Consider the following 26523-nt stretch of genomic DNA (forward strand, 5'->3'; position numbering starts at 1 on the left):
GGGAGATACTCTGAGATTAAGCATCCTGTTTTTCTTCAAAATAAACCACTAATCTTAGCAACCATTGATTCATCTAGTCTGAGATAATTATTACTGGTATTCTATATGTATTGGAATGCTTCCTAAGGAGAAGTTGCCCTTTCTCCCTGATTTATTTATTTATTCTGTTTTTATTTATGTCAGTAATGGACTCATGCATATTTATTTTATTCATTGGGTTATAATCCAATACTATTGTTACATTGTTTTGCTTAAATTCTGGCATTGGATGTTGGAATCTCTTTTTTGATTGGCTCTTGTGTCCTTATATGCCATTCATGAAAACAATCTGTATTACTTGGTAGAGGAAACTTCCTTTAAGATCTTTATACCTCCCCTGGACCGCCCCCTTTTTTGTTTGATAGAAAAATACTCAAAACAATGTAGAAATGATAACGCTGAATCACTTAGCTCATTAAAGATAGCAAGCTTATAAAATAAGAGATCTACCAAGAAAGCGTACTTTTTTGAAGTTGGAAATACAAGCTTGATGTTTTTAAAACATACATATGATTAAAAGGCATTATAAATATTTTTGTCCAGAGTTTATTGAAGAAGGATCATATTTTTAGGAGTTCATTCCTTCATATCAGAAGCCAGAATGTGTAAACTGTTTTATAACATTAAAAATCTGTTGGTATCATTTTAACATTGTTTAAGCAATTGGTTCTTTTTCTTTTCTTTTTTTTTTTTTATTCTTTGGTATTCTAAGCAATACAGTACTTTTAATTTAACAGGATTGACTTCAAGGAAAGTGATATTAAATACAAGTGGCCTATTCTATAATATAGAGCTTCTGAACTTTGGACAGGTAATTATCCTGACTATAGCAAGGATTTGATTTTACTTTACTGTTTAGTTAAGCAAACAAATAAACTTTTCTTTTTGTTTTTGTGGTCAAACTGTTAGATATACCAAGCTTTTAAAATCAACGTAGTAAGCAAGTGCTCAGGAGTCAAAGGTAAGTGTATTTTCTTAAAAAGTATAATGATATTGTCATTTGAAGAATCAGTAGGTCTTTACTTGAATTTTCTGTATTTATGTTTCTTTATATTTTATGTGAAGTAAAATTAAATACGTCATAACAGAAAAGCTGTTTATATTTCCAACATATTTATCATGACCCTTTCTTAACAGTAAACATCTTCATCTGTTTCATTTAAATATCTGCATTTAAAAAATACTATATATCTTGCTGTCTTATTATAATAGTAATTTAGATTTAGCTGTTTAATGTTTTTCTAGTTTCTTAGTACCTCCCATATGCCCCAATATCTTTTGTAAATCTTTTTAAACATTATTACTTAATAATCCTCTGTGATTTCTTATTATGTGATGTAACTTTACTGATTTATTTATGAAATAGGTAATTGTATAAGTAGTTAGATATTATAGTAGCTTATATAACATTTAGTGTGAGATAAGATTAGTAATAATGTATTTCCTTTATGTTTTCACAGAAGAAATAACTAGTATCTATAAACTTCATATTCCCTGGTCTTATGAAGATTCACTAACCATTGCACAGTAAGTATATGAAAGAATTTACCTTAAACTTTTGTGTTTTTGAATAATATGTATTCTACTTAGTTTGTTTATTTAAATCATAGTGAAATTATTACAGTGCCTGTTAGTAAAATGTAGGTATCCTTTATGTAGATTGTGCCCATAAGATAACTTACCAGAAGATAATATATAGTATTCTTATTTAAATGATGTAGAATTTAAACCTGAATTGCCTGGAACAGGAACCTTTTCCAACCCTCTCCCCAACTTCTGTGTCCTAGAGGGAGCATTAGACAACTGTGATATGACTGAGAGTGTCCATCCATAGTGGGTTTGACATCTAGCATCCTCTACATTATTGCATTGGGTTGTGCTGAGGATTGACTTAACCATGGTGATTTAACAGCATTTTGTATTTGAGAATTGATACTTACATTATCTTTTCAGGGTTCCATCTTCTACAGAAATTTCTGTGAAACTCCATATTGCTCAACCAGAAAATGACAGCCATGTAGCATTATTAAAAATGTACACATCATCAGACTGTCAGTATGAGGTAAGCTGTATGTTTGCTTAATTTTTAAGATTTAGTTATAGAATTAACTGGAAGTATATTTTTATACCGTGTTTCCCCGAAAATAAGACCTAGCCGGACCATCAGCTCTAATGCGTCTTTTGGAGCAAAAAATAATTAATATAGACCAGGTCTTATGTGGAAGACAATAAATATTAGAAATAAACACTTATATAAAAAAGAAATAGCCGTTTATATTGCTTTAAATATTCTCCATTTTGTCTGCTTCCACATCATCATATACCTGAGGCTAATACCTCAGTATTTTCTTACCTGGGCCACTGAAAGTATACATCTTAATAAATAATAGAAAATGAAATAAAAATTGAGACTGTAGATTAACCTTTTCAATTTGGAAGCCCAAAGTCCAGAATCCTTTATAAGTTGAAGAACATCATGAAACCAGCTTAAGTGGCTTAAATTCAGTAGTCAATATGATGTATATTGGTTTCCAGCTCTACTGGATAAGCTTAAGGATCTTCTTTTCCTTTTTACTGATTATTAAGCTCAGTTAGTCATTAATATGTACAATTTAGTGCCTGTTGTATTTGTGTTACAATCACATGTATCTCTGTGCTAAGAGAAGGGAAACTCTAGAGTAACATTTTGTTTACTTATGGACTCATGAACTAAACAACTTCCTTTCTGTATTAGAACTTGCCTGGGTTCTAAGGATCCCAGATTTAAGTGGTTGAAGTACACATTTGTGGTGACATCACAGATTTCTGGTTTATGTGAAATATCTTATTTCTACTCAGCCACTTTAAACCAAACTTAAATATTTGGATTCTTTATTAGAACTAACTTTCTTAGGGTGAACTAGGATTGGTAGCTCAAATGAGTAGAATATGTTCCTACAACCAATTTTTAATTGGACTAATATTATGAGTTATTAAAGATTTTATGGAATTTATTAATACTTTGATGTCTTGCTTTCTGTTGCCGACATTGAAAGATTTTGCAGGGCGGTAGTGGTTTTTAACTTGTACCTTCATATTTCTGATATTACAGATATAGCAAGAATTGTGTTAATAATTTGGCTCCAAATACTGCATGTTCTCAAAATATTCATGTTTTTACAAATACTTTATATTTTCAAAGTCTATTTTTTGACAAAATATAGTCATTTTATAACCTCTCTATGAAAGATTTATTTCCTTTTCCCAGACTTCCTTATATCAAAGAAAGTGTATTTATGCTAGACATAATGATGAATTTCTTTTCAAAATATTTTTTTGGCTTAAATTTTACTAAATGTGCTATGTGTTTTGGTCATGTAACATATGAAACTAATTTTATAAAATTTACTCAGAAGCTTACCTCTATTTAATGCTGGGTTTGAGACTTTAAAGTACTAGTTAAATAATAGGTTGATTACTTTGTGCTTAATTTTTCAACAAACATGTATAACTTCTGGGCTCAATCGTTCAATAAATTCTTTAGCTTACGTGATCTGGTAATAAGTTATTCAGGTTAATTAAATATTTTAGTTAGTAAAGGGTTACCATATATTCTGTAGTATTCATCCACTTGTTAAAGACTTGGAGTATGGGAAAACATACTAAACAGTATAATTACACTTGATACAAATTAATTGTTGGTGGTTCAGAGGATTCTTTTGAGATCTTGAGTGCCTTTAGGTTTATTATTAAATATTAATGATTATGCTTAGAGATGTATAGAAGTGCTCAATTTAATAAAAAATGAACTAGAGGAGTGTAGGAAAAATAACCTTTTTTAAAATGATTGTTTTAAACTAGGTAACAGTGAAGACTTCCTTTCCACAAATCCTTGGACAGGTAAGAGACACTCCTGTTTGATTATTTATTGCCTTGTGAATAGAAACTGTAAGGTAGGGGTTGCAAACTTTTTCTGTGAAGGGCCGGATATTATAATATTTTAGCAGACCACCTATGTTCTCTTGCTGCTGCCTGTACTACTGCAGCTTCTTTCTTCTTCTTTCTCCTTTTTTCCACTTAAATAAAATCTAAAAATCATTCGTGTCACACATGCCTTAGGTGGCCAACTTTAAGGAGATGCTTTCATTTTTGATACTTCCTAGAAATGAGAGCTGATTCCTGATTCTCAAACAAGTTAATAGTTTTTGGCTAAATGAATGTTGTATTAAGATTTCATGTTGCTTATACTATGCTATAATTCATAGTCCAATAAATCTGTAGGCTCTGTCATATAAATGAACATTTTCAAAGAACTTTTTATTTTGTGCATGCTCAATTTGTAAAAGGTGAAAGTGAATTATATTAAAAATAAACGTGTTGAAATAGTTTAAATTCATTTGAGGAGTATCTTTCTATAATTCATAGATAAATTGTGTTACAAAAGTTTAATTGCTATTATATTAAACATCACTGTAATTTGCAGAATTGTATAGCCAGGACATAAATAAATAATACTGATTAGTCAGAGAAATACAGGTTTAAAATTTACTGATTTTTTATTGTGCCTTTTTTTTATTACTTTCACTTTATTTTTTGTGTTTTGCAGTCCCAGCATAGCAGAATATTTTTAATTTAGTCATTTAATTCTACAATTATAATAAAACTCAAATCAAAATTAAATTAGAAACTTTTTAATATGCATTATCTCATTTGGTCCTCACAACAACCTGATCAGAACTGGATTATGATTATTATTAAATTGTGAACCTTAGACAATTCCTAAGTTAATGTATAAAAATTTTATGTTCCATTAGAAAGAGAAGATTACATGTTAATACAAGTTGGAAAATAGTATTGGAGAAAAAATCATGGAGAGTTACAAGTAAAGCATTAAGGAACAATTGTTAAGAAAAATTATCTCTTGGAATATAGGGGAAGAATTCATGCTGTCCTATTTTTAGTATAACCAAACGGCATTTTACTGTTCATGATGGTATTAGCTGAGGATATAACATACTCTCTTATATCATCCCTGTGCCTCATAATTCAGATTAGTGACAAGATGAATCTAGTTAGCTCGATACTCTATAGTCAAGCATAATTATATGTGCACCAAAAACGGACAGGTTAATATTCTTGTTTAGACATTTTTCTAAAAAAATGAAGATGTGTGGGTATTACAGGATCAGAGATGGGTACTTTTCTAAATATCAAAGGATTTATGGTAATTAGGTTCTCAAATTATTGAAAAGACATAAGATGTTCTTCTTTTATGTTTGCTTACAAATTTAGCTTGAGAACAGTAGGAAAATGAAATGAAGTTGTGTAATATATCTTACTTATATTTAAAAAATAATACATATTTTCAGCATTGCTGATTCATTCAAAGAAAGCTCGGAAGAGGAATAAAAAGGAACCACTTGGGAGAATCTTTAGTATTTAATTAGAAAATTTTTCATAAATTTTTTTTTCTAGAAAAAGAGAAGGAAAATGTATTTACATATTCTTTAGTCTACTTTTATGAAAAAGAGGGCAAAAAATAAGCTGAAAGGTACTTTCTCAAAAGAACACATAAGCCCTAATAAATCATTTCTATGTAGGAGTGAAGTCCAATGTTGCCAAATCTTTCGATTTTAAGAGACACTGGAAATCTAGATTTTTAAACTTTTAATTTTTCAATGTTGGCATCTAATTCAAAAATGTAAAGAAATACTGTGTCAAACACAAAACTAAATGAAGCATGTCTATGGTTTGACTCATGGAGATCACTTTATGATTGTTGATTCTATGGCCCAGTATAACCCTTAACACTTGTAACAATGACAGTCGTTATAAAGTTTTTTGTATAGAATACTTGTGTAGGACCTCTTATAAGATTTCTAAAGACAGTGAAGGCATTAAAGGTTAATAATAGCAGCTAATATTTTCTGATCATCTCCCTTTGCAGTTACTATTCCAAATGTTTTGCACAAAAGGAACACATTTTAGCCTCAGACTCTCTATGAAGTGCTCTTTATATTCATTTTACTGATACAGGCATAGAGAGAAGGAGGGGTAAAGTACTTGACCCAAGGACACAGAGCTAGTGAGAGGCAAGACTGGACTCTAAACCGAGGAGTCTGACTCAGAACCTGCTATGCTGCTTAACTTGCCTTTCATACTGTTGGTAACTAATGTATGCTGTATATTTCTTAGCATGTCATTAGCAGGCAATGAGTATCATTTAGTAATAGGTAGAAAAATGACCTTTTCTATTTTGCTCCACTCTCCACTCAAAGCTATAAACTATAAATCATGAATATAGACTATAAGTTTTTTGAGGCTTTCTTGTCTCTTTTAACCTGGATATCCGCAGAGGAGGTTCCAGACGACCTTGAACTTGCTGAAAATTTACACAGCATTTTGTGGAAGCATGCATTTCCATAGCTTTTATCAAATTTCCAAGGGAATCTATACATTTTCTAAAAAATTCTGTGAATAGAGACATGCTTTAAATTTTCTTTTAAAACTTTATTATTAAAACAAAAACTTAACACTTTATTTTTTGTATGTATGTTTTTCACAGAGATTGGATCAGCTGATAGACTGATTTGAGGCACTATGATATAATGTTTATGAACTTAGGCTCTGAGTTAAATCCCATTCCACAAGATTTCCAAAGACAGTGATGGACATAGAAGTTTAATAATAGCAGCTTATGTTTTCTGCTAGCTTATCATGTTCACGTTAATATTCTAAGTGCTTTATACAAATGAACATGTTTAATCCTTAAAACCACCTATAAGGTAAGTACTATTGTCCCCATTTTACTGATGAGGACATAGAGAGGTAACAAGTAAATAACTTGCCTGTGTATTGTGTTTTTAACTGTGCAAGTTACTTTGGCTCCCTGTGCCGTGAATTTCATCTGTAAAATAGGGATAAAAACTACCTCAAAGGTTTTTGGGAGGAGAGCATGAGATAATGCATTTTTAAGATGTTTGCTATGTGTAGAACATATTAATTGCTCACTAAACTTGCCTTGTAAAAAAGTTTGTAGCACTTGTTATTCAATTATTATTCTCCTTAGTAGCCTTTAATGAAAAATTCAGATACCATGTTTCTATTATGCTTATACTCTTAACACTTATTTTTACACAGACTTCTGATACCCATTACTAGAAATACCTTTGTGGCCACGTCATGAAAGATTTAAAGTGAAGAATGACACTTTTATTTTATGTGAAAATACATTGATTTCATTACCATGACTGTTCAGAAGTTGCCCATTGCTTTGCCTGTTTTCTAGGTAGTTAGATTTCATGGTGGAGCTCTTCCTGCTTATGTGATATCTAGCATTCTTCTTGCTTATGGAGGACAGTTATACTCTCTTTTCTCAACAGGTAAGAATGTTATTCCCTCCTCCCTCCCTTCCTTCCTCTGTGCTCCATTACTACTTTTTTATCCTTCCTGTGGCTAAGGAAGACACATCAATTTCTTGAAAATTTTATAGCCCATCTCTCTCAAGTTTACAGGGATTTGAGATCTTCTCAGTTTTAAGAGATCCCCAAGAAAATCCCTTTCTTGCTTTCTCCATTTTCTATCCTTGTGCCTGAAGTGTCTTCCCTCTATTTGGAGGACCTCTTAATGGTTAGAGTCTCACTGATAGGGATCTTGTTTTCACTCTGACCCCCGTACCTAACACAGGGCCAAGCACGTAGTAGTTATTCAGTGTGATACTTGGGCTGTATCAGGTAGGTCCTGGCACACTGAATCGAATAACTGAGAGTCTGGTGAAGGGACTATTTCAAAGGTTTGTGTAGGGTTAAGGAAAAGCAACAAGAAATGATGAAGTGCCAGATTAACAACAGAGCCATCTAATACTCCTAGGTTCAGGTCAAGGGAGGGAGCAAACCTAGAACTGTCGGAGAGGACATCATTACTGCAGCTGCTGCCTTGGGTACAGCTGTGGCCACAGCCAGTCTGTGGCTCAACAGGGGAAAAGGCGGGAAAAGAAATACACTAACCTTATTTCCACCCATTATCCTATCTGCCAGTGGCCCTCATTCGCTGAACTTAACTAGAAGCTTGTCCGTAAAAGTCAGCCTCCCCCAATTCAGAGCAAAGTAAAGGGTGGAGAATAGATCTGGAGGGGCAAATATAGAATATATAGTATATTGGATCAAACCCTCCGTAGAGAATGGCAATTAGTAGTTTCCCAGGATGTAAGGTCCTTACACACTTGTTGGGCTTGGATAGTAATTAAGGGAGGCAAGAGATAGGAAAAAGAATGGGGCCAAGATAAATAAAAGCAATACCAAAATTCCTCCGCCATTTCCATCTTGCCAATTCCTTTTACAGCTGCTAATTCCTTTTCAATGACTTTTTACAATTTCAGGTCTGCCTTTAGTGTTCATTTTAACCTGATTTAATTTATATTCCATGAAGAAAGAAAAAACATTCAGTATGCTCTGCCCAGATCCAGCCTTGTAATTAAGAGATTATTTGGCAGTATAACATCAACTATACTTGAATATAAATATCTTGTTTTGAAAGTTTGAAAGAGATATTTCATTCTCCTTACTTTCAAGTGAACTGATAACTGATTCTCAACAATACAGAATTTATATCCAGGTAGTCCATAGAGACGCCAGAGATTATGATATTAGTTCATCTAGAGATTGTAAGTCCGGGATTATGTCTCACATCAATTAAACAAGTAATTCTGAACCAAGGATGCTTATCCAAAATCACCATGGGTCATACTCACTAGAATAACTATATAAAAAGGACAGACAATTACAAGTGTTAATGAGGAGGTGGAGAAATTGGCACCTTCATACACTGCTGGTGGGAATGTAAAACTGTATCGCTGCTTTGGAAAGCAGTCTGGCAGTTCCTCAGATGGTTAAACAGTTAACATATGACTCAGCAACTCCACCCCTACATACGTATATACCCAAGAGAGAGGCAAACGTACACCCACACGCAACTCATCCACAGATGTTCTCAGGAGCACTATTCATGACAGCCTCAAAGTGGAAGCAGCCCAAATGTCCATCAGCTGATGAGCGGATAAATAAAATGTGTTGCTACGTGCTGCAACATGGATGACTCTTGGAAACGTGCTAAGTGAAAGAAGCCAATCACAAAGGACCACATACTGTATGATTCCATTTATATGAAATGTTCCTTATAGGCCAATCTACGGAGAAAGAAACTAGATTAGTGTTTGCCTAGGATTGGGGAGGCATTGGAGGTGACAGTTAAGGGGAACATTTTCTTTTGGGAGTCATGAAAATATTCTAAGATGAACTGTGGTGATGGATGCATGACTCTGTAAATATACTAAAACCACGGAGGAGCATACATTTAAAATGGATGAATTGTATGGTATGCAAATTGTATCGCAGTAAAGTATTTAAAAAAAAAAAATCATCTGTGGAGCTTTGTGAAAATACAGATGTTGAAACCCCAGCCAGGACTTCCAGAATTTGTTTTACAAGTGATTGAATATATACTCTTATGTGGGAACAATTGAATTCCAGTAATTTTAAATCTTTTGAAGAGAGTTTCTGTGATAGTAATAAAGACCCTTGCTTTATCTGACATGGAATATGCTGCTCTTACAGACAGTGCAGGGTATAATATATTTTATACTTAATGACTGAATTCTGTACTACATATGATTTATTTTTATCCACCAGGTCATTGCTTAGAATATGCTACTATATTGGATAAAGAAGCCAAACCATACAAAGTTGATCCTTTGTAATTATGATTAAGTTTCTGTTGGGGTAAGTTTTATATCTGTGATAATGATTTTAATTTTGTATTGTATATAAAACATTATGTTTGTCTCCATAATGGAATATAAATTTTCACACAAATACGGCAATTGACTTGTTTTATTAAATGAGATTTTTCTCTTAGACAAAGGCCTGATAAGTATATGAACATTTACTTCAGTAGTATAACTATTTCCAAAGTAACCATTTAACTTATCGTACATATTAATCTAAATTTAGACTGTAAATATACCAGGCCTTTAACATTTGTAGAGGGATATATATGGTTCATGATCTTTGAGTATCCCAGAACACAACCATTGTAGGATGTTGATGAAACAGTGCCTCAGATTACTTTTTCTTACTTCCCATACAAAGTGTATTTTATTTTATTTTATTTTATTTTATTTTATTTATTTTTTTTAAAAGAATCATATAATTTAATTGACATACACTCAGAAATTATAAACCATAAAATGAATTGCAATTTGTAGGATACATTTAAGATGTATTTTAGATCTCTCTACCCTACTTAACTTTCCATTCTTAATTTATTCACATTCTGTTTTTTGCTTAAGAACCATTATTTAGATCTCTTCTTCTGTCATTACAGATAGGTTTTGGCTTTCTAACTTAAAAAGACCACTTATTCTGTCTTTACAGAATCAGTAGAGAGCAGTAAAGCTGCATTGAGACTTAGGACTCAAATCTTGAAGATCAGTAGACTTACTTGGAAGATAAAGGGCTTGTTCCCTACAAGGAATTGAAATTTGTTTTTCAGTGTAGTTACAAATTGTGTGTCATGGTCCTTTGGGGACTCTAGTGAATGGTCATACACCTCAGATATTAAATCCTTGAATGGCAGTTGTTGATTTTTAAATTGTTTTTTATTGTATATTTTCTTTTATTCACAGGTATAAATGGTTTAAAGAATTATGGGATGTGTTATTACTACCAGAATTAGATGCCATCGTTTTAACTAGTCAGAGTATGTGTTTCCCCCTTGTGTCCTTGATTCTCTTTCTGTTTGGAACATGTACTGCCTACTGGGGTGGCCTACTTTCTTCTGCATCTGTGAGACTCCTTTCTTCATTGTGGCTAGCTTGAAAAGGTAAAGAATAGAATGAATGATTAAAACTTTCTCATTGCCCTTAATTAAGAAAAAAATTATATTCTGATGGTGAACCTTAGAATTAATTTTGCTTTCACTAAACTATAATTTCTAAAGAAGATGTATAACTAGCAAAACATGGATTGGTGTTGAAAGCTATGTCATTATCAAAGATCATTTATTGCAAATTAAATGCTACTTTGATTTTGACCTTAGTGCTCGAGTTAATCAAAAAAGTTTACATAGATTATACTCATATTTGTAAATTTCACTGTTACAAATCTTTCTAAGGAGGAAAGGTTTCTATGGCACTGCTTTTATTATGTTGATTTTCAATCAAACCTGAGAGCAGGAAGCTCCAATTAAGATATTTAGGATCAGATTAGATGAAATGTATAAGAGCTCCAAAGCATTGCCTATGGTTTTATTAATGGCCTGAAGGCATAGTTCGAAGTTACTGGTAGACTTTTCTGGTAAACCACTGATGTAGTTTTCTTTCCCACTCCTCACCAATATGTTATGTGATTTACTGTCACATTGGGGATTATGGTGTAATACTTCTTTCTCCACCCTTCTGAGGTGCTTTGAACACCATCAGATGTCTGAGTGATCTCGAGACTAAAAAATAGAAAACTGTTCCTCCACCTATCAAGATTGGAAATGTATAGCACGGGGGCTTATAATTAATGATTATCTTTAGCAACGTTTTTTCTTAGTATAAATATCAGCCATAGTGTATCTAAATGGAAGAGGAGCTATCACAGTGTAATACAGAATTTACAATCAAATACGTTACCCCTTGCCTTTATTAAAAAATACCTTGCTGTTTACCTTATGCTGCTTTCATATTAATAAATAGAAAAGTCTGGTAGAGTACAGTGTTGTATTCTTCTTACATGTGACTTTAAATAACTATTAAGAGTTTTATTCTTGTTTTTCTAGGCCCTCTGAACTTCCTAAAGATATCAAGATGATATCACCAGACTTGCCCTTTTTCACAGTTGTTTTGATTATAGTTAGTTGGGCAACTTGTGGAGCATTTGCCATACTTCTTACTTATCTTTACTATGTGTTTAAGGTATGTCAGATCAATATAGTCAGAATGCCTGGGCTTTGCATCAGGCAGGCATAGGATTTCCTGTAGGTGTTGTTAATAAAAATTCTAATTACCACAGCAGTAACCTTCTGTTATATAACAGGTTTAAGTGTAAGGTGTTTTTTTGGTTTTTTTTAAACATTTTAGTTATTTAAAATATATAGTTAACTGTAGAACTGAAATCATTAGTCTAAATTGGGTTCGTTTGTTTAAAAAAAAGGGGAGGGGAGAAGATATAATGTTTCAAATTGTTTCTTGCTCTTGCAAGTAATGTTAATTTTTTTTCATGTTAAACTTTTTAAAAAACATTTTACTAGAGCAATTTTTTTCATACCTCCCTTTGTACATGGGTAATAGACCAAACACAAAGTTCTATCAGTAGGATCAAGCTATCAGTCATGCTGAAATAATGCAAAATGTTACATATGTTGCTGAAGAATCAGAAGACAATGATAGAAATAATTAGGCTGATAATTTTACTGAGGAAGTGAAAAACACTTCCAAGAAGACTGACAGCTTTGTAGGAAGAGGTCATACACTGCATAGTCTCCACATTAGTCTTATAGTTGTATATTAGTAGAGACAGTTGACACCAGAATGGATAATATTTTGTTTCTTTTTTAAACAAAGGTTTATTTGCATCCGCTTTTAACACTAATACATGGCACATTATATGGAGGGTGCCAAAAAAATTTATACACATTTTAAGAAAGGAAAAAAACTATTAAAATTGTAATTCTCAATATATACTGATAACAAAAGATGAATGCAAGTCGTGTATACATTATTTTTGGCACCCCAGTAGATTATTTTCAATTTTCCAAAGGAAATTTATATCCATCAGAAAAAAACTATATAGAGCTACTTTGATTTATAAATATAATATCTTTAGTTTTTTAATTGGGTATTTCAAACAACTGACCCAGTAAGCAAAACTTTCTCAAATACTTAAGCAAACGCAGTAATAAATTAAACTTACTTCCTCAGGTTCTTGGAAACATTTCACCACCATATATAATTGAGTTTCGATTTTCAAAGATTTAGAATATATAAAACATGTTACCCTTTATACTATGCTGGATATAATTAAATTTTTTACTCACAAGACACTTTAAGTTGCTATAGCAAAGCAACATTCAGAGGCTCCAGAATGTAAAAGGTATCACAGTATATCCTGGCCCCAACATACTCTGGAAGTTTGTATTTTTTTCTGTTTTTTAATCCATGATAGCAAGCATGTGTATTTATCTCTCTCTCTCTCTCTCTCTCTCTCTCTCTCTCTCTCTCTCTCTCTCTCTCTCTCTCTCTATATATATATATATATATATATATATATATACATGTATGTATGTATTTTTTAATAATTTAATGTAATTCCTTTTTTTTAAGAATTAAGTGACTATCTTTTTTTTTGGGGGGGGAATATTGAGGAACAGTGTGTTTCTCCAGGGCCCATCAGCTCCAAGTCATTGTCCTTCAATCTAGTTGTGGAGGGCGCAGCTCATTGGCCCATGTGCGAATCGAACCGGCAACCCTGTTGTTCAGAGTTCATGCTGTAACCAACTGAGCCATCTGGTAGCCCCAATTATACATTTTTTCTAAAAGAATATTTGCCCGTGTTTAAATTAATTTTTACTTATTTAGATTTTTAAAAATTTTAAATTTTAATGCTTCTTAATTTTAATAAAAATGGGTGGTTTTTGTTTCAAAATAAAACAGTCATTTCTTTTTCCTAGATTGTTCATCTGCAAGCCAGTTTAACAACTTTTAAAAATAGCCCAACTGTGGTAAGTTTTATTTTCAAAACTCTACATCACTTTAATAGGAAAGAACATGGGAAAATTGTAAAGTTTGTTTTTTTTTAAATTGGGATTTTACAGTGTTTAAAAGGTTTTATGACTTTAAGTAATTTTAAGGAAAGCGAACCTAATGAATATTATAATAGATCGTCTGAGTTTAATTTGATCTTTGTCAGTACTTATGTCATTTTTGCTATTACACACTATGTTTTAAATTTTATTTTAAGTAATTACTTAGAGGATATACTGTCAGCAGTGGAAATAGCAAGTCAAAGGCATAAAAGTTTTATAACTGATAACCACTTTAAAACAAGGTAATTTCAGTATTTTTTTAATCAGTTTGGTAGTGGAAAGATATATTTATTTAGCTGTTAGGTAATTGAATATGATTCTAAATACAATAATAAATTTACATTTTACTTAATGCCTTGATATTTTTACTTTCTTGCTTTATAGAATCCCAAACACTCTAGAAGAAGTGAAAAAAAATCCAATCACCACAAAGACTCTAAGGAACACCATCTTCGTTTATCTGCCAATGATGCTGAAGATAGTCTTCGCATGCACAGTACAGTGATTAACTTATTAACGTGGATTGTATTACTCAGCATGCCATCTTTAATTTATTGGTTAAAGAATCTTAGGTTCGTTTTAGTTTTATACTGAAAACTTACGTGATTCAAACAATAAATATCTATAAGTTGTGACTTGCTAGATTCCTCATGGCGCATAAAACTTCCTCAAGGACAGGAAGCTACATATCACCTGACATTTATTTTCAATACATTCACATTTTCTCCCTTGCATGAGAATATAACTTTGGAAAAATAAACTTCCCCCAAAAGAGGGAATTGTCACTTTAACCTTTGATCTAGACATATGTGAAAATGTGCTTTATTTTGTTGTGTTAAGGTATTCATAATGCTTGTGTTTTATGTATTTTTCAATTCATGATCTATTTTATGTTGTTTAAAATTTTGGGGGAAGAAAAATGCTTCCATTTAAAAATACTAGAAATAATGAAAGAAGTGTGTACTTTTCTAATGTGCCCCCATACAGTTAACTAAAATAAATGATTAGCTATCTTACTACTGAAAACCGTCATTTGCTTTGCTATCTAATAAGGTTAAATCAGAGTCTGAAAAGTCCCTCCTATTTCTAGAATATTTAGTTATTGATAAATTTTGTTTAAAAAATAAACTACCTCATCCAAGTAATAATTGAACACCTACTCAAATATAGTTTTCAGAAATGATATAAAACTTTAGGTTATCTAAATACTAGAAGTATTTTTTTTTTTTGACAAGTTGGCAGAACCAAAATAAGTGTGATAAGTTAAATCATAGGTTACCAGATGTTAATATCCTTCTTTTGTCCTTCATTTTAAGCTCCAGATTTTTGTTCACAGATTTGGGGAGAAAATTATTTAAGGAGCTCAAATGTATGATTCATCAAAGGCTATAGATGTTTCACTGTCAATAAATGGAAGAGATGAGAATTTGAGTTTTTAAAAAGATAAGAAACTATTACTAAAAACCTTTATTTTTATCTTTTTTAAATAGAGGAGCCTTAATATATTTTAAATAATTTGTTATATAAAAAGGAAAGGCTTTCAGAGTGAATATTAATTTTGTTTAGTAGTTTCTGAACAGAATTCTCCACATAAAACTTGGGTATAAAGATGATCTAGAGCCAAATTATCAGATTTTATGAGCTGTTTAGAGTTCTCTTATATCCATATTGCTACTAGAATGTTTTGAAATTTATTTAATTTGGTTAATTCTGATCATTTAAAATGATCAAGTGTGCTTTGTTGATTTACATTTTATTTTTTTCTCTTTGATATAGGTATTACTTTAAACTGAATCCTGATCCATGTAAACCTTTGGCATTTATCCTTATTCCAACTATGGCAATTCTTGGAAATACTTACACTGTTTCAATAAAATCAAGGTATAGTAGTTTAATCTTTCTTTTTCTCACATCTATTCCTGGTCTTTATCACCATTTTTTTTTTTTTTTTTTTATTGTCTGAAGCATTCTCTTTATTCCTAATTACTTTGACTATTCCTAAAGGTAAAACTATAGTAGTAGCTATGGTTTATATGTAAATATAATTTATATGAAAATATATTTTCTTTACTTTCTTAATTATGGGTTTTACTTATCAGGATATAATGTTTTTTTCTTTAAAAAGTTAACCCATACTAAAAAGTATGATGTCTAAGATTTGCTTCCAAGAAATATAGAGGAATGGAAGTGAATAGGAATATAGGTAAAGTAAGATTGGCCATGACTTGATAATTTTTGAAGCTGGGTGATGGGTACATGAGGTTCATTATTGTGTTAGTCTGCTTATGTATACGTTTAAATTTCTCCATAGTAAAACTTGACTTTCATTGACTGGTTGTTTGCTCTCAGAACCTTTTCAGTTGATTCTGGCAGATATTTGCAGATAATCTAGAATCAGGCCACCCTGGGGTTTAAACCTCGGGTTTGCCATTTAATAGCTGTATGTCCTTGGGAAAGTTCCTTAACCCTTCTTAGCCTTTGTTTCTCTATTTTCAGCGTAAAAAAAGTAATAGACTTTTCTGATAGTACAGATGCTTCTTCGCTTACCATAAGGTTGCGTCTTGATAAGCGCAATGTAAATTGAAAATATCGTTAAGTCAAAAATGTGCTTAGTACTACACTGTAGAGTATCAGTTGTTTACCCTTGTGATCGCGTGGCTGATGGAGCTGTAGCTCACTGCTCCTGCCCAACAGCACAAGAGAGTATCTTACCACATAGCACTAGCCGGGAAAAGATCAAAGTTGAGAATTTGAATTATAATTTCTACTGAATGCATATTGCTTTCACACCATCGTCTAGTTGAAAAATCGTAAGTCTAACCATTGTAAGTCAGGGACCATCTGTATTTTTCTTTTAAAAATATTTAATGTCTTGTCTTATATGCTCCTGCTTTAATTAAGGATGGTTCCTTTTTTATTTGGTTGAAGATTTTTTTTTGCTATTATCAGTAGGGTTAAATATTTCTGTAGCTAAGTCTTAGTAAACATTATTGATTATTTTTGTTAGGCTAGATTTCCAGAGGTAGAATTGCTGAGGAAATGTCCAACGAGTATTTTTTCTGTTGTGAAAATTTGAAAGACTAAACAAAACTGGTTCTTTACAGAAATGTTTTTCTTTTTTCTGGCAAAAATATGGCTTATAGTGATCATTTCAAAAATATGGACAGCTAAATTATATGAAAAATTGCTTTATCTAAAATCACTTAGAACACTTTCTCAAAACTATAAAAAATCAACATATTCTGTTTTTGCTCACAACATAGTTTACATAACGTATATTTTTCTGTCTCTTTACAGTAAATTATTGAAGACTACTTCACAATTTCCACTTCCTCTGGCTGTTGGTGTGATTGCTTTTGGGTCCACACACTTATACAGGGTTCCATGCTTTGTCTTCATTCCTCTTTTATTCCATGCGTTATGCAACTTTATGTAAGATTGGATTTAATGAATGATGAAGATGATTTATGTCTTTAGGTCAGTAATAAGAGGGAATGCACAGATCCAGCAAGGTCCTTTGGAGAAGACAAGTCTATTTTTACAACATTGAAAATAGGAAATTAGTTTTGTAATGCTTGAAGAAAGTAGTTGAAGCATGGTTTTGTTTTGTGGTGTGGCATCTGTGTACTAGTCATTTTTGAAAAATTAGTAAAAGGATACGGTGGACACTGTCTCGGAGGATGCTAGCATATCAGCTAGTCTGCTTAATTGGCCATACTATGGATCTTCTCCTAAACACTCAGTAAATGTAAAGCATTTTTGGTAATCTCACCTCAAGCATTCTGCTCATGTCATCACACTTTCTTCTGAAAAGTGGTTTACTTCATATTTGCTACAGGACATAGTTTGAGAAATAAGTCTTAAAAGATTAATGAAATTCACAACTGTTTGGTTTCTCAAAAGTGAAGTAGCTACGCAGAGTCTTTGTTCAGCTTTTGGCAGCCACAGTGAACAAAGTAGCTGTTTTGTTTTCTTACATCTATGAAAATACACCTTTTAATTCTAAGGAGACATGTTTTCTTGGTGACCAACGCAAGACTGATGGATAGAAACATAATTCTAACTCAAAACTTAATGGAATTTTCTTGTTACTTTTCCAATACAAACCTTTGTTTCTATTCTTGGTGAATATTAGGAGACTAGTAAATATTGTTAAATTTAAAGAAAATTCTCATAGGTATTTACTTACTGGGATTGGAACAGTTCAGTTTTTTTTTTTTTTTTAATCAATTTAACCATTGACCCCATGGTTGCCAAAAGTGCCTCAGGTCATGTTGGATTGTTAAAATAACTAAATTCCAGTGGTCAGAAAAAAACTAGGTGTTCACAGTTGTGGACTACTGTGAAAAACTGATCATGACCAAGTGCAGTACTACATTTGATATATAAAATTATAATATTAATGGAATAACAGTAGACAAACTCTTACCCCAATAATAGCATAAGTATAAACAGTATACCTGAATAAATTAGAGACTTTGGTCACTAGTTTTAAAGTGGAATCTTAATTTGCTACGGTGGTTATTGTTTGGCAGATAAGAGAATAATATTTCTATTTCATTTCAGATTTCAGCTCACATTTAACTACGAAAGAGTAGGAAGTAGGTAGTGGAGCTAGTTATCTTTGTTTTAAGAAAGAATACACTCAGGCTGAGGTATACCTTGCTGATAGAGCCCTTCCTTTAGATGTGTATGCTATAAATACCTAAAACCTCTCAATTCCTAGTAATGCCACAGTTGCACCCATGGACTTGTGTCTTTATTACCCAGGGATGTCCTGGAGTACCAGGTTCACTTTATCCGCCATTGCATCTGGGTTCCATTACAACCTCTCAGCTGTTACTGCCTACAGAGGGTTACTATCCCCACGTTACTGCCTCTGCAGGGTTATCCCACTTGTCAGTTGTTTCTTGGGTCCTTGCTCTTTTAGCATCAATTGAAGAGGGTCTTTCTATCTTCTCTGAGAGTTGTAAGTTTGTTTGATTCCATTGTTGTCTTTCTAAACTTAATGCCTATAGTTCAGGATTCATACTTTCACTTACTGAGACCATTAAAAGGAAGTGATAACTTCATAGTAGAAAAGGCACACCTACCAGGCTCTTGTTTGAGAAAAGTGGCAAAAGGGATAAAATACAAAATGCTTGTGTTCAGTTCCTGAAAGGAAATAGAATTTATTATATTGTACACTTGTCCCATAGCATACCACGTATTTATTTAAATGAGGACACATCTGCCTCTGTTAGCTATATATATTCTTATAAACAACTTTTTTTTTTAAATATTTTATCTTGTTTTTATTTTATTATAAACAGCTTTCACACATGGTATCTTTTATTTTTTCATGGATTTCAAGTTACAGGTTAAATGTGTCATTTGAGTATTTCCGAATTTAAAGAAGTCCATATACAGAAAGAACTTTAGAAAATCCCTTAATTTGGATCCTCTATTAACAGCCATAATCATTGTTTATGTGATCTAAAATCTCCTTGTTTAGTCAGTACTGCTCATGAATAAAATGTAGCAAGCTTAAACTTCTCCTTTGAGATTAGTACATTAGCTTTTTAAAGCGGAGAATAGACACACAAATTCTTACTAAGGTATTTTCATGTGAGTATAATTATCATGAAGTCTTAATTATTCCAACAAAATGTTTCATTTTAGAACTACAAACAGGATTCTGATTAAACATTTTAGAAACTACAGTAGATTGGGTCTTTAGCCATTATATGCATACATGTGTATATTAGAGAGAGACTTTTGTTTTTCCTTTTTTTTTTTTTTTACATTTTGACGGGGTCTTCATCAAATCTTGATGCACTTTAAACTCAAATAACTACCAGAGATCAGAAAGTAGAGTCTCTCTGAAAATTAGCCAAATCGATGTTTCTTTCACTTGGGAAAAGGGAAGTCTTTTTGTCTTTAAGTTACACATTGTTTCTATCATGCTTACAGCCTATATTATTAGGTGGTAAAACAGCACAGCTTTATTAGCAACATTACTGAAAATGAAATTGTTTATTGATAGTTAGGGATTATCTGACTCAACAAACTTCTGAGCTCTAATGTTACAACATTTTTAGTACAACTTGTTGAGTTTTGGAGTAAGGTTTGTGCTTATAAAAATTTCTCCTGGACCCTATTATTGATAACTGGGTCAAATATAGACTGGGCAGGAGAAACACTGAGTATTGTCAGTGTTTCTGAAGTCTAATTATAAGTTACTACTCTTATAATTTAGAACTGCTAATATGATAGAAATCATTAAAGCTTTTTTTTTCCTCTAAACCTTTTTCACACCAGAAATTAAATAGGTTCTGCTAACTCTTTTCTTGTCACCAGAATGAAAATTTTTATTTAAAATAGGCTTCTAAAAAAAACAAAACCATTCATGCCTGTCATGTATTAATCTTTAATTTTTTTCATATTTTGGTCAGATAATTTAGATAGTACATAATGGAATACCTTTTTTTGATTGAACTATACACTATGATATCTATATGATTATACAGTAAGAAAAAAGAAAGAACTACAGTAGGCCTTGAAAATGTTGATTATCGTATTGCTCATGCAGGTGGTACACATTTCCACCACACACATACACTTATATGAGGCAAACTGTCTTATTTGTTCATTATCTAGTTCCTATACTTTTCTTATCTCTTCAGACTTTTCACTTACAGAGTAGTATATTTATTTCACCTCACTGCTCATTAGTACCTCTTACAGAAGGTGGTCAAAGGAAATAAAAGGAGGTAAAATTCAATTTTCAGTTTAGTTCTTGAAAGCTCTGGGAAAAATGGAAACACAAACATTATGAGATAAACTAGGGCTGTTGATTTCTTGAATCCCCAGATAATTCAGATGGCCTATATTTTCATTTTAGGCATTAGATCTTAAATTAGTGTAGTGTCTGGTTTTATAATGAGGTTTAGTGCAAAACTTTACAGTGCTGCATTTGCAATTTTAGTAAGTTAAAATCAGTTGGGAAAAAAATGTTAAATGTGTTGGGACCTTTTATGAGTAGGCATTGGTTGATTACTTTTCATTAACACTGTTTTCTCAGTGTTTTAGATTTGTGAATTTCTGTATCATAGGAAACAAGACACTTTGTGAAATTTTAGGAGGGAAAATTAATTTGGAGAGAATGACACTCCCCAGGATAAAGGAAACAATAAAAGTGTCTTTGTATTATGAAATTAAACCCTGACACAAAACTTCCTTGCCACATAAGGTAAATGTAGAAGATACTTTTACAAAGTAGTAAGATGATGATTGGGAGCTAAATTTTATCCTGGTTGTTTTGAACAAAGAACAACATTTCAAATTATTTAATGAACTTTTATTTATACATATTATTCATGCATTCTTTTACAATAAGTTGTAACAGCCTGAGGAGATAGAAAGTCTATGAGGCTACTCATAATCTTTATTGTTAATAAGGATGATAGGAAAGAAAAATCAGGTCAGTAATCTAAACCCAAATATGTGTACTATAAATGCTCAAGAATTCACATTTTTTGATAAATAAATTATAAATACAGAAGACTGAATTTTGTATACCGGAATTAATAACTTAGTTTTAAGAATGGAATATAATTTGGAAACAGTAAGAACAGACTGTTATTTCATTAATAGTATAAATATAACGGTACATCTGAATTGATAACATATGTCTTTTGAAATTTAGATGATATTCTAAGCTTCATCTTGATTATATTGTCTATGGCTAAAATTTTTTAAATCAAGTACAGTACTTCCTAAAAGTGTTTGGCATGTTATGCTGCCAAAAATGACTGTGAGTTGAAATACCAAGTACCAGTCGATTTCTGATGACTTTGTATAGAACTTGATATATATATATGTACATATATATGTCAGAATTATTCTGTACTGATTCTGTACATTGTAACTTTGAACGTTTAGAAAAACTGTACCTGTTGATGTATTTTGATTAGTTAAATATAAATTTGTTTGCATATTTGAATCCTAATCTTAGTTTAGGAAGTCTAAAAGTAGCCATTTTTGTAAAGTTCATATGCTATTTTTTTTTAATGTTATATTTGTTTTTAGTATTTATATAGTAGGAATGTTACTAGTAAAAGATTTATAGACAAAACATAGAACTATTAACTGTTCAAAAGCCTAAATGATAGGCATATTTTGTATTTCATGTTGCACTTGTTTTATTTCATATTGGACTTTTTACATCCCTTTTTTAGGAAAAAATGACACATTTGAATTTTTTTTTTAGCATAAACCTCTACAATGGAAAATATAACTGTATTCATATTGATAGCAAAACACACTTTGCCACCAAAGCTGAGTGAAAAAAATACCTCCAGATATTTGTGCCAATGAACTTTTCTTAGCATATTGGGATTGAAGCAAAAATATTTTCAGTATTTTAAGTCTAGGATTTATATTAAATGTGTAAATCCTCAAAACTGTATTCCATACCCTAATTTTTCTTTGAAAATATATAAAGCTTATAGCATAGTTGTATTCTATTCATATGACTTCTGGAATAATGTTCTCTGATTTGTAGGGTAAAAGTTAGTTTACCCGTAATGATCTTGAACTAATTAATTGAAGTAATCTTGCTTTAGATTCATCCTGTGATATGCATATAAAATTTTAAATTTTGTTGCACAGTTCATTTTAGTACAGGTGTCTCACATTTTTGTAATGAAAGTTTACAGAATTTTTCTTTTCTCTGTGTTTCCATTCAGTCCCTTTGTACAGTCATGTTTCACAGAAAAAAAATTATCCACTAGAACCTAACATAGTACATTGAAGTAAATATTTTAAAATGCATGTCTTGAAAATATGAAACAATCAAGTTGTTAATGCTAAAGTGTTAACACTGATACGGTGTTATACTCTTGAGAGAAAATAGAAATATGATAGACTCAGAAACTTATGTTTATCTAGTTAAAATTTTTTTATTTCTCCTCTATGGAAATTCTCACAGGGAATTTCAGTCCTTCATATTATAGTTTTTTTCCATCATTTAATGTCACTTACTGTTTCTCTGCCTAATAATGTTGATGCAGTTTGCAGAAGTAGCCGTGGAAGTAAAGAGATAGCCGAGAAAGCCAAATATTAAAATATTTAGCCTTGATATTGTGACAGCTTATTCAATTATTTGGTGAGGACTGTGGATATTAGTAAAAAGATGACGTACAAGACCTAAAAGTTAAGTGAACGTTGTTTTTTGGGGGTGAGTTTCTCCTTTGTGTTGAATAATTTTATCCTAAATAGGAGATGCCTGTATTTAACATAACCATGCTTTCTACATACTCAAATATATATTTGTTGGAATATTGGTAAAAATAACCTTCTCCTCCTCCCCTGTGGATGAGGGGAAAACTCCAATTTTTAGTGTATATAAATTAGGAAATTGTATATTTACATTTTTAAAACTATAGAAATGACTTAAATATATTATTTTAAAGTGATTGTATTACAGTTTCTTAATCTTATGACTAAATGTAGCAACGTACCCATGAGAAACCAGACCAAAATTGAATGCATATTATCACTGTGACCTTGAACTTATAGTTGTTTGGGATAAAACAGACTGTGCCTTAAAATGATGAAGGAATGCCCTGCAATTTTATAACTGTATATTTTATTATTGGTGGTCTTCTCAAATTGGCCCCAACTCCTTTCAGGTTGGTGAAGTGAAAATCGAAAATTGAAGTTGACCAGTGTTTCCTTAGTATTTGCAGAACTATTGCTCTAGAGGCCGCCCTTAATTTTCAGTGTTCTCATTTCAAGTTAAAATTGACTTACACTTTATAGACGCAGAAATTTAAGTTTCACTAAAGTTTCTGAAAATGATTTTTTTAGGAGAAGGTAGTGGCACTTCTGTTCTGAACTTATTATACGTGGAAAGATTAATCTTAAGTGTAATTTTTTTGCCTTTTTAATGAATACTCTATCAAAGACATAAATTCTTTCCTAAGACCTGTATTTATTTTTCCTCAGGTTATTGAGGTTTGTATTCATATGTAAAATAAAATTATTTTACCCAATAATGATTTTTCAGTAATTAAACTTAGATTCATGTAGTATATTTTTAAACACTATTTTCTCCTTCTGAGTGTTTTTTTTTTTTTTCCTTCCTATTTTTAACGTATTGAGAGAATTAGCTCCGGTTTTGTTTTGTTTTTTAATGTAAAGACTTGCATTTTTACAGTGCTTATTTAAAATAATGGATACAATTTCTATTAAAACAAATTATTCCATTCATAAGACATTCATGGTCTCTGCTAAAAGATGCCTACATCTCTCAGAATTTGTTGTGTGTTTGTCAGTTTCGATTTTGGATTTTGAACATAAACGCAACACATTTATTTGTTCTCATTTCATGTCCACTACCTCCCCCAAAGACAAAAATATAGGTTTCTCTAAAAATTTGTAAAAAGAAAACATGTCTTTCCTTAAAGCATGGTCAAATTGAGATGAAGTAGTTTGGGCAAGGGTATGTAATAAAATAAAATACATGGCTGTCAACCTGCATCAGTTTTTATATTATAGTTAAAAGTTTGTAGAGAATAAACTGTGTTACACTGAGATAGATTCAGTAATCATTTATTTGCAAATTGATAATTTTGTTCTCAACCAGAAAATGCAGTGCATAGTATCATTACTTAAGTGCAAAGGAAATTGTCCTATAATATTTACTGAAAAATGATTGTCACCTTGCACATCTTTCCATTGAAACATGCATGATCTTTTCCAGTGCTTTGTACAATGTATGGTGTACTAAATATACACTTCTGTGTAATTTTGTGTGTATTTTTGGTATGGTATAATTAACATTATTACATTTAATTGGTTGTAATTCACAAAAAGTGCTATTGTACTTTGTAGGATGTTGTGAATGTTTTTATCTGTGTTTTAACATTATGGTGTAGGGTTTAATAGATGAATATTTGCCTTCAGTCTCTGCTCAGGTATTGATGTGTAGCAATTTTTGGTGCTTTCTTTTTAACCTGTCATAATCTGGTGTTCTGAATGTTCAACAATAAATTTGGTGAACAAGAACATGTGATGCAGAGATTGCTTGCCCACTCACACACTCTCCATAATACCACCTCAGGCAAAAATCCTTAAAAATGATTTCTTTACAGCATGTCTGACATTTCAGAAATTTGAATGCTTAAGCATGGGATATGATAAACATGATACATCACAGGTAAATATTAGAAACAAAGTAAATTCTAGTATTTCCCAACTTAGTATTTTGTAGCTTCCCACACGCGTTTGTACGGACGTTATTACGTGGTTCACATTCTACCGGGAGTGCCAAAAAAATGTCTACACATGACTTGTTTTCATCTTTTGTTATCAGTACATATTGGGTATTACAATTTCAATACATTTTTTTCCTTTCTTAAAAGGTGTATACATTTTTTTTTGGCACCCTCTGTATTTTAAGGAATCGTACAGTTATGTTTCTCCCAGAGAACACACTTTCCATTTTACTTATACTAACTTGACATATATGAGTATTCTTGGACGCCCAGTTTCCCAAATTACATGAGAATGGGAATGATTTAGACATTGTAAACAGATTCCCAGGTCTCCCTAGAACTACAAAATTTGACCTGTAGGGAAGAGACCTGGGATTCTGTTTTAACAAATGCCCCAAATAGTAATGCTCACACATTGCTTTAGTCAATAAAATTAACTTACTAGGGCTCCTAGAATCACCTAGAAAGACTGTCCTTAGGATTGCAAGATGCTAGAAGAGACACTACGTAATTTGAGAATTTAGTATAGATCTAAACTTGAGTATAGAGCAGATGAGAGGAGTAAAAATAAATGTGGTAGGGCATTTTTTGAGGGATAAGTGTCTTCTTATACATTGATTAGAACAATGTTTTCTAAACTATTTTAACCAATATAAAATGTGAACATTTTTAAGTTATCTGCATTAATACAGATATAAATTATCTGTATTGACATTGTGAACATTATTAAATATACCCAAAAAGGTAAATTTTTAAAGATGAGAGATATACAACCAGAAAATTTAATATTTTCCTTGGATACTTAAAGGGTTATCTTGAAACCACCCCAATATATTGGCCACTGGAGTATATATACAACATGAAAGCCTCATAGGCCTTTCCTACTGGTTTTTCTTCCTTTTTTCAATTCCCACTTCGTCTTTCCTCCCTTTCCATAACATATTGTTTCATAGCAAATTACAAATTTAACAACTTAAAATACCTATTTATTTACTTACAGTTCTGTAGGTCAAAAGTCTGGGCAAGACCAACTGGGTTCTCTGCTCACCATCACATTTCTGAAATCAAGGTGTCAGCCAGCATTACTGCCCTATCTGAGACTCGTTCAGGTTCCTGTTTTCGTGCTTGCTGTTGACCAGGGGCTCATGTCCTCTGAGCTCCTGTGCCATTCCCTGCTATATGGCTCTCCACAAAATGGCTGTTTGCTCCTTCAAGACCAGCAGGAGAACTCCTTGCACAGTTTGACTCTCTTAAACTTTATCTCTGACCTTTTCACCCAGATGTAGAGGGCTCACAGTAGTAGCTCAGATCCGCTTAGATAATTTCCCTTTTGATTAACTCAAGGTCAACCTTAATTACTGCAAAATTCTTTTTGCCGTCTAACATAATCATGTTCCTG

At 31.8% G+C, this 26523-nt stretch overlaps 1 protein-coding gene across 1 annotated transcript in view; it reads left to right on the forward strand.

Moving 5' to 3' along the window:
* PGAP1 (post-GPI attachment to proteins inositol deacylase 1) overlaps window positions 1-24956 on the forward strand; it is a 69886-nt gene extending 44930 nt beyond the window's left edge. Inside the window, 14 exon segments of the mRNA XM_033112414.1 lie at window positions 777-850; window positions 949-1000; window positions 1500-1566; window positions 1993-2101; window positions 3880-3918; window positions 7307-7400; window positions 9705-9764; window positions 9767-9794; window positions 10700-10896; window positions 11817-11974; window positions 13729-13779; window positions 14248-14435; window positions 15640-15744; window positions 17161-24956. Of these exon segments, the coding sequence (XP_032968305.1) occupies window positions 777-850; window positions 949-1000; window positions 1500-1566; window positions 1993-2101; window positions 3880-3918; window positions 7307-7400; window positions 9705-9764; window positions 9767-9794; window positions 10700-10896; window positions 11817-11974; window positions 13729-13779; window positions 14248-14435; window positions 15640-15744; window positions 17161-17299 (1361 nt within the window). The 3' untranslated portion in view covers window positions 17300-24956.
* Window positions 24957-26523: the final 1567 nt, after the last annotated feature.

Source organism: Rhinolophus ferrumequinum, chromosome 8, assembly GCF_004115265.2.
Source record: "Rhinolophus ferrumequinum isolate MPI-CBG mRhiFer1 chromosome 8, mRhiFer1_v1.p, whole genome shotgun sequence".
In the NCBI taxonomy this organism is placed as follows: domain Eukaryota; kingdom Metazoa; phylum Chordata; class Mammalia; order Chiroptera; family Rhinolophidae; genus Rhinolophus; species Rhinolophus ferrumequinum.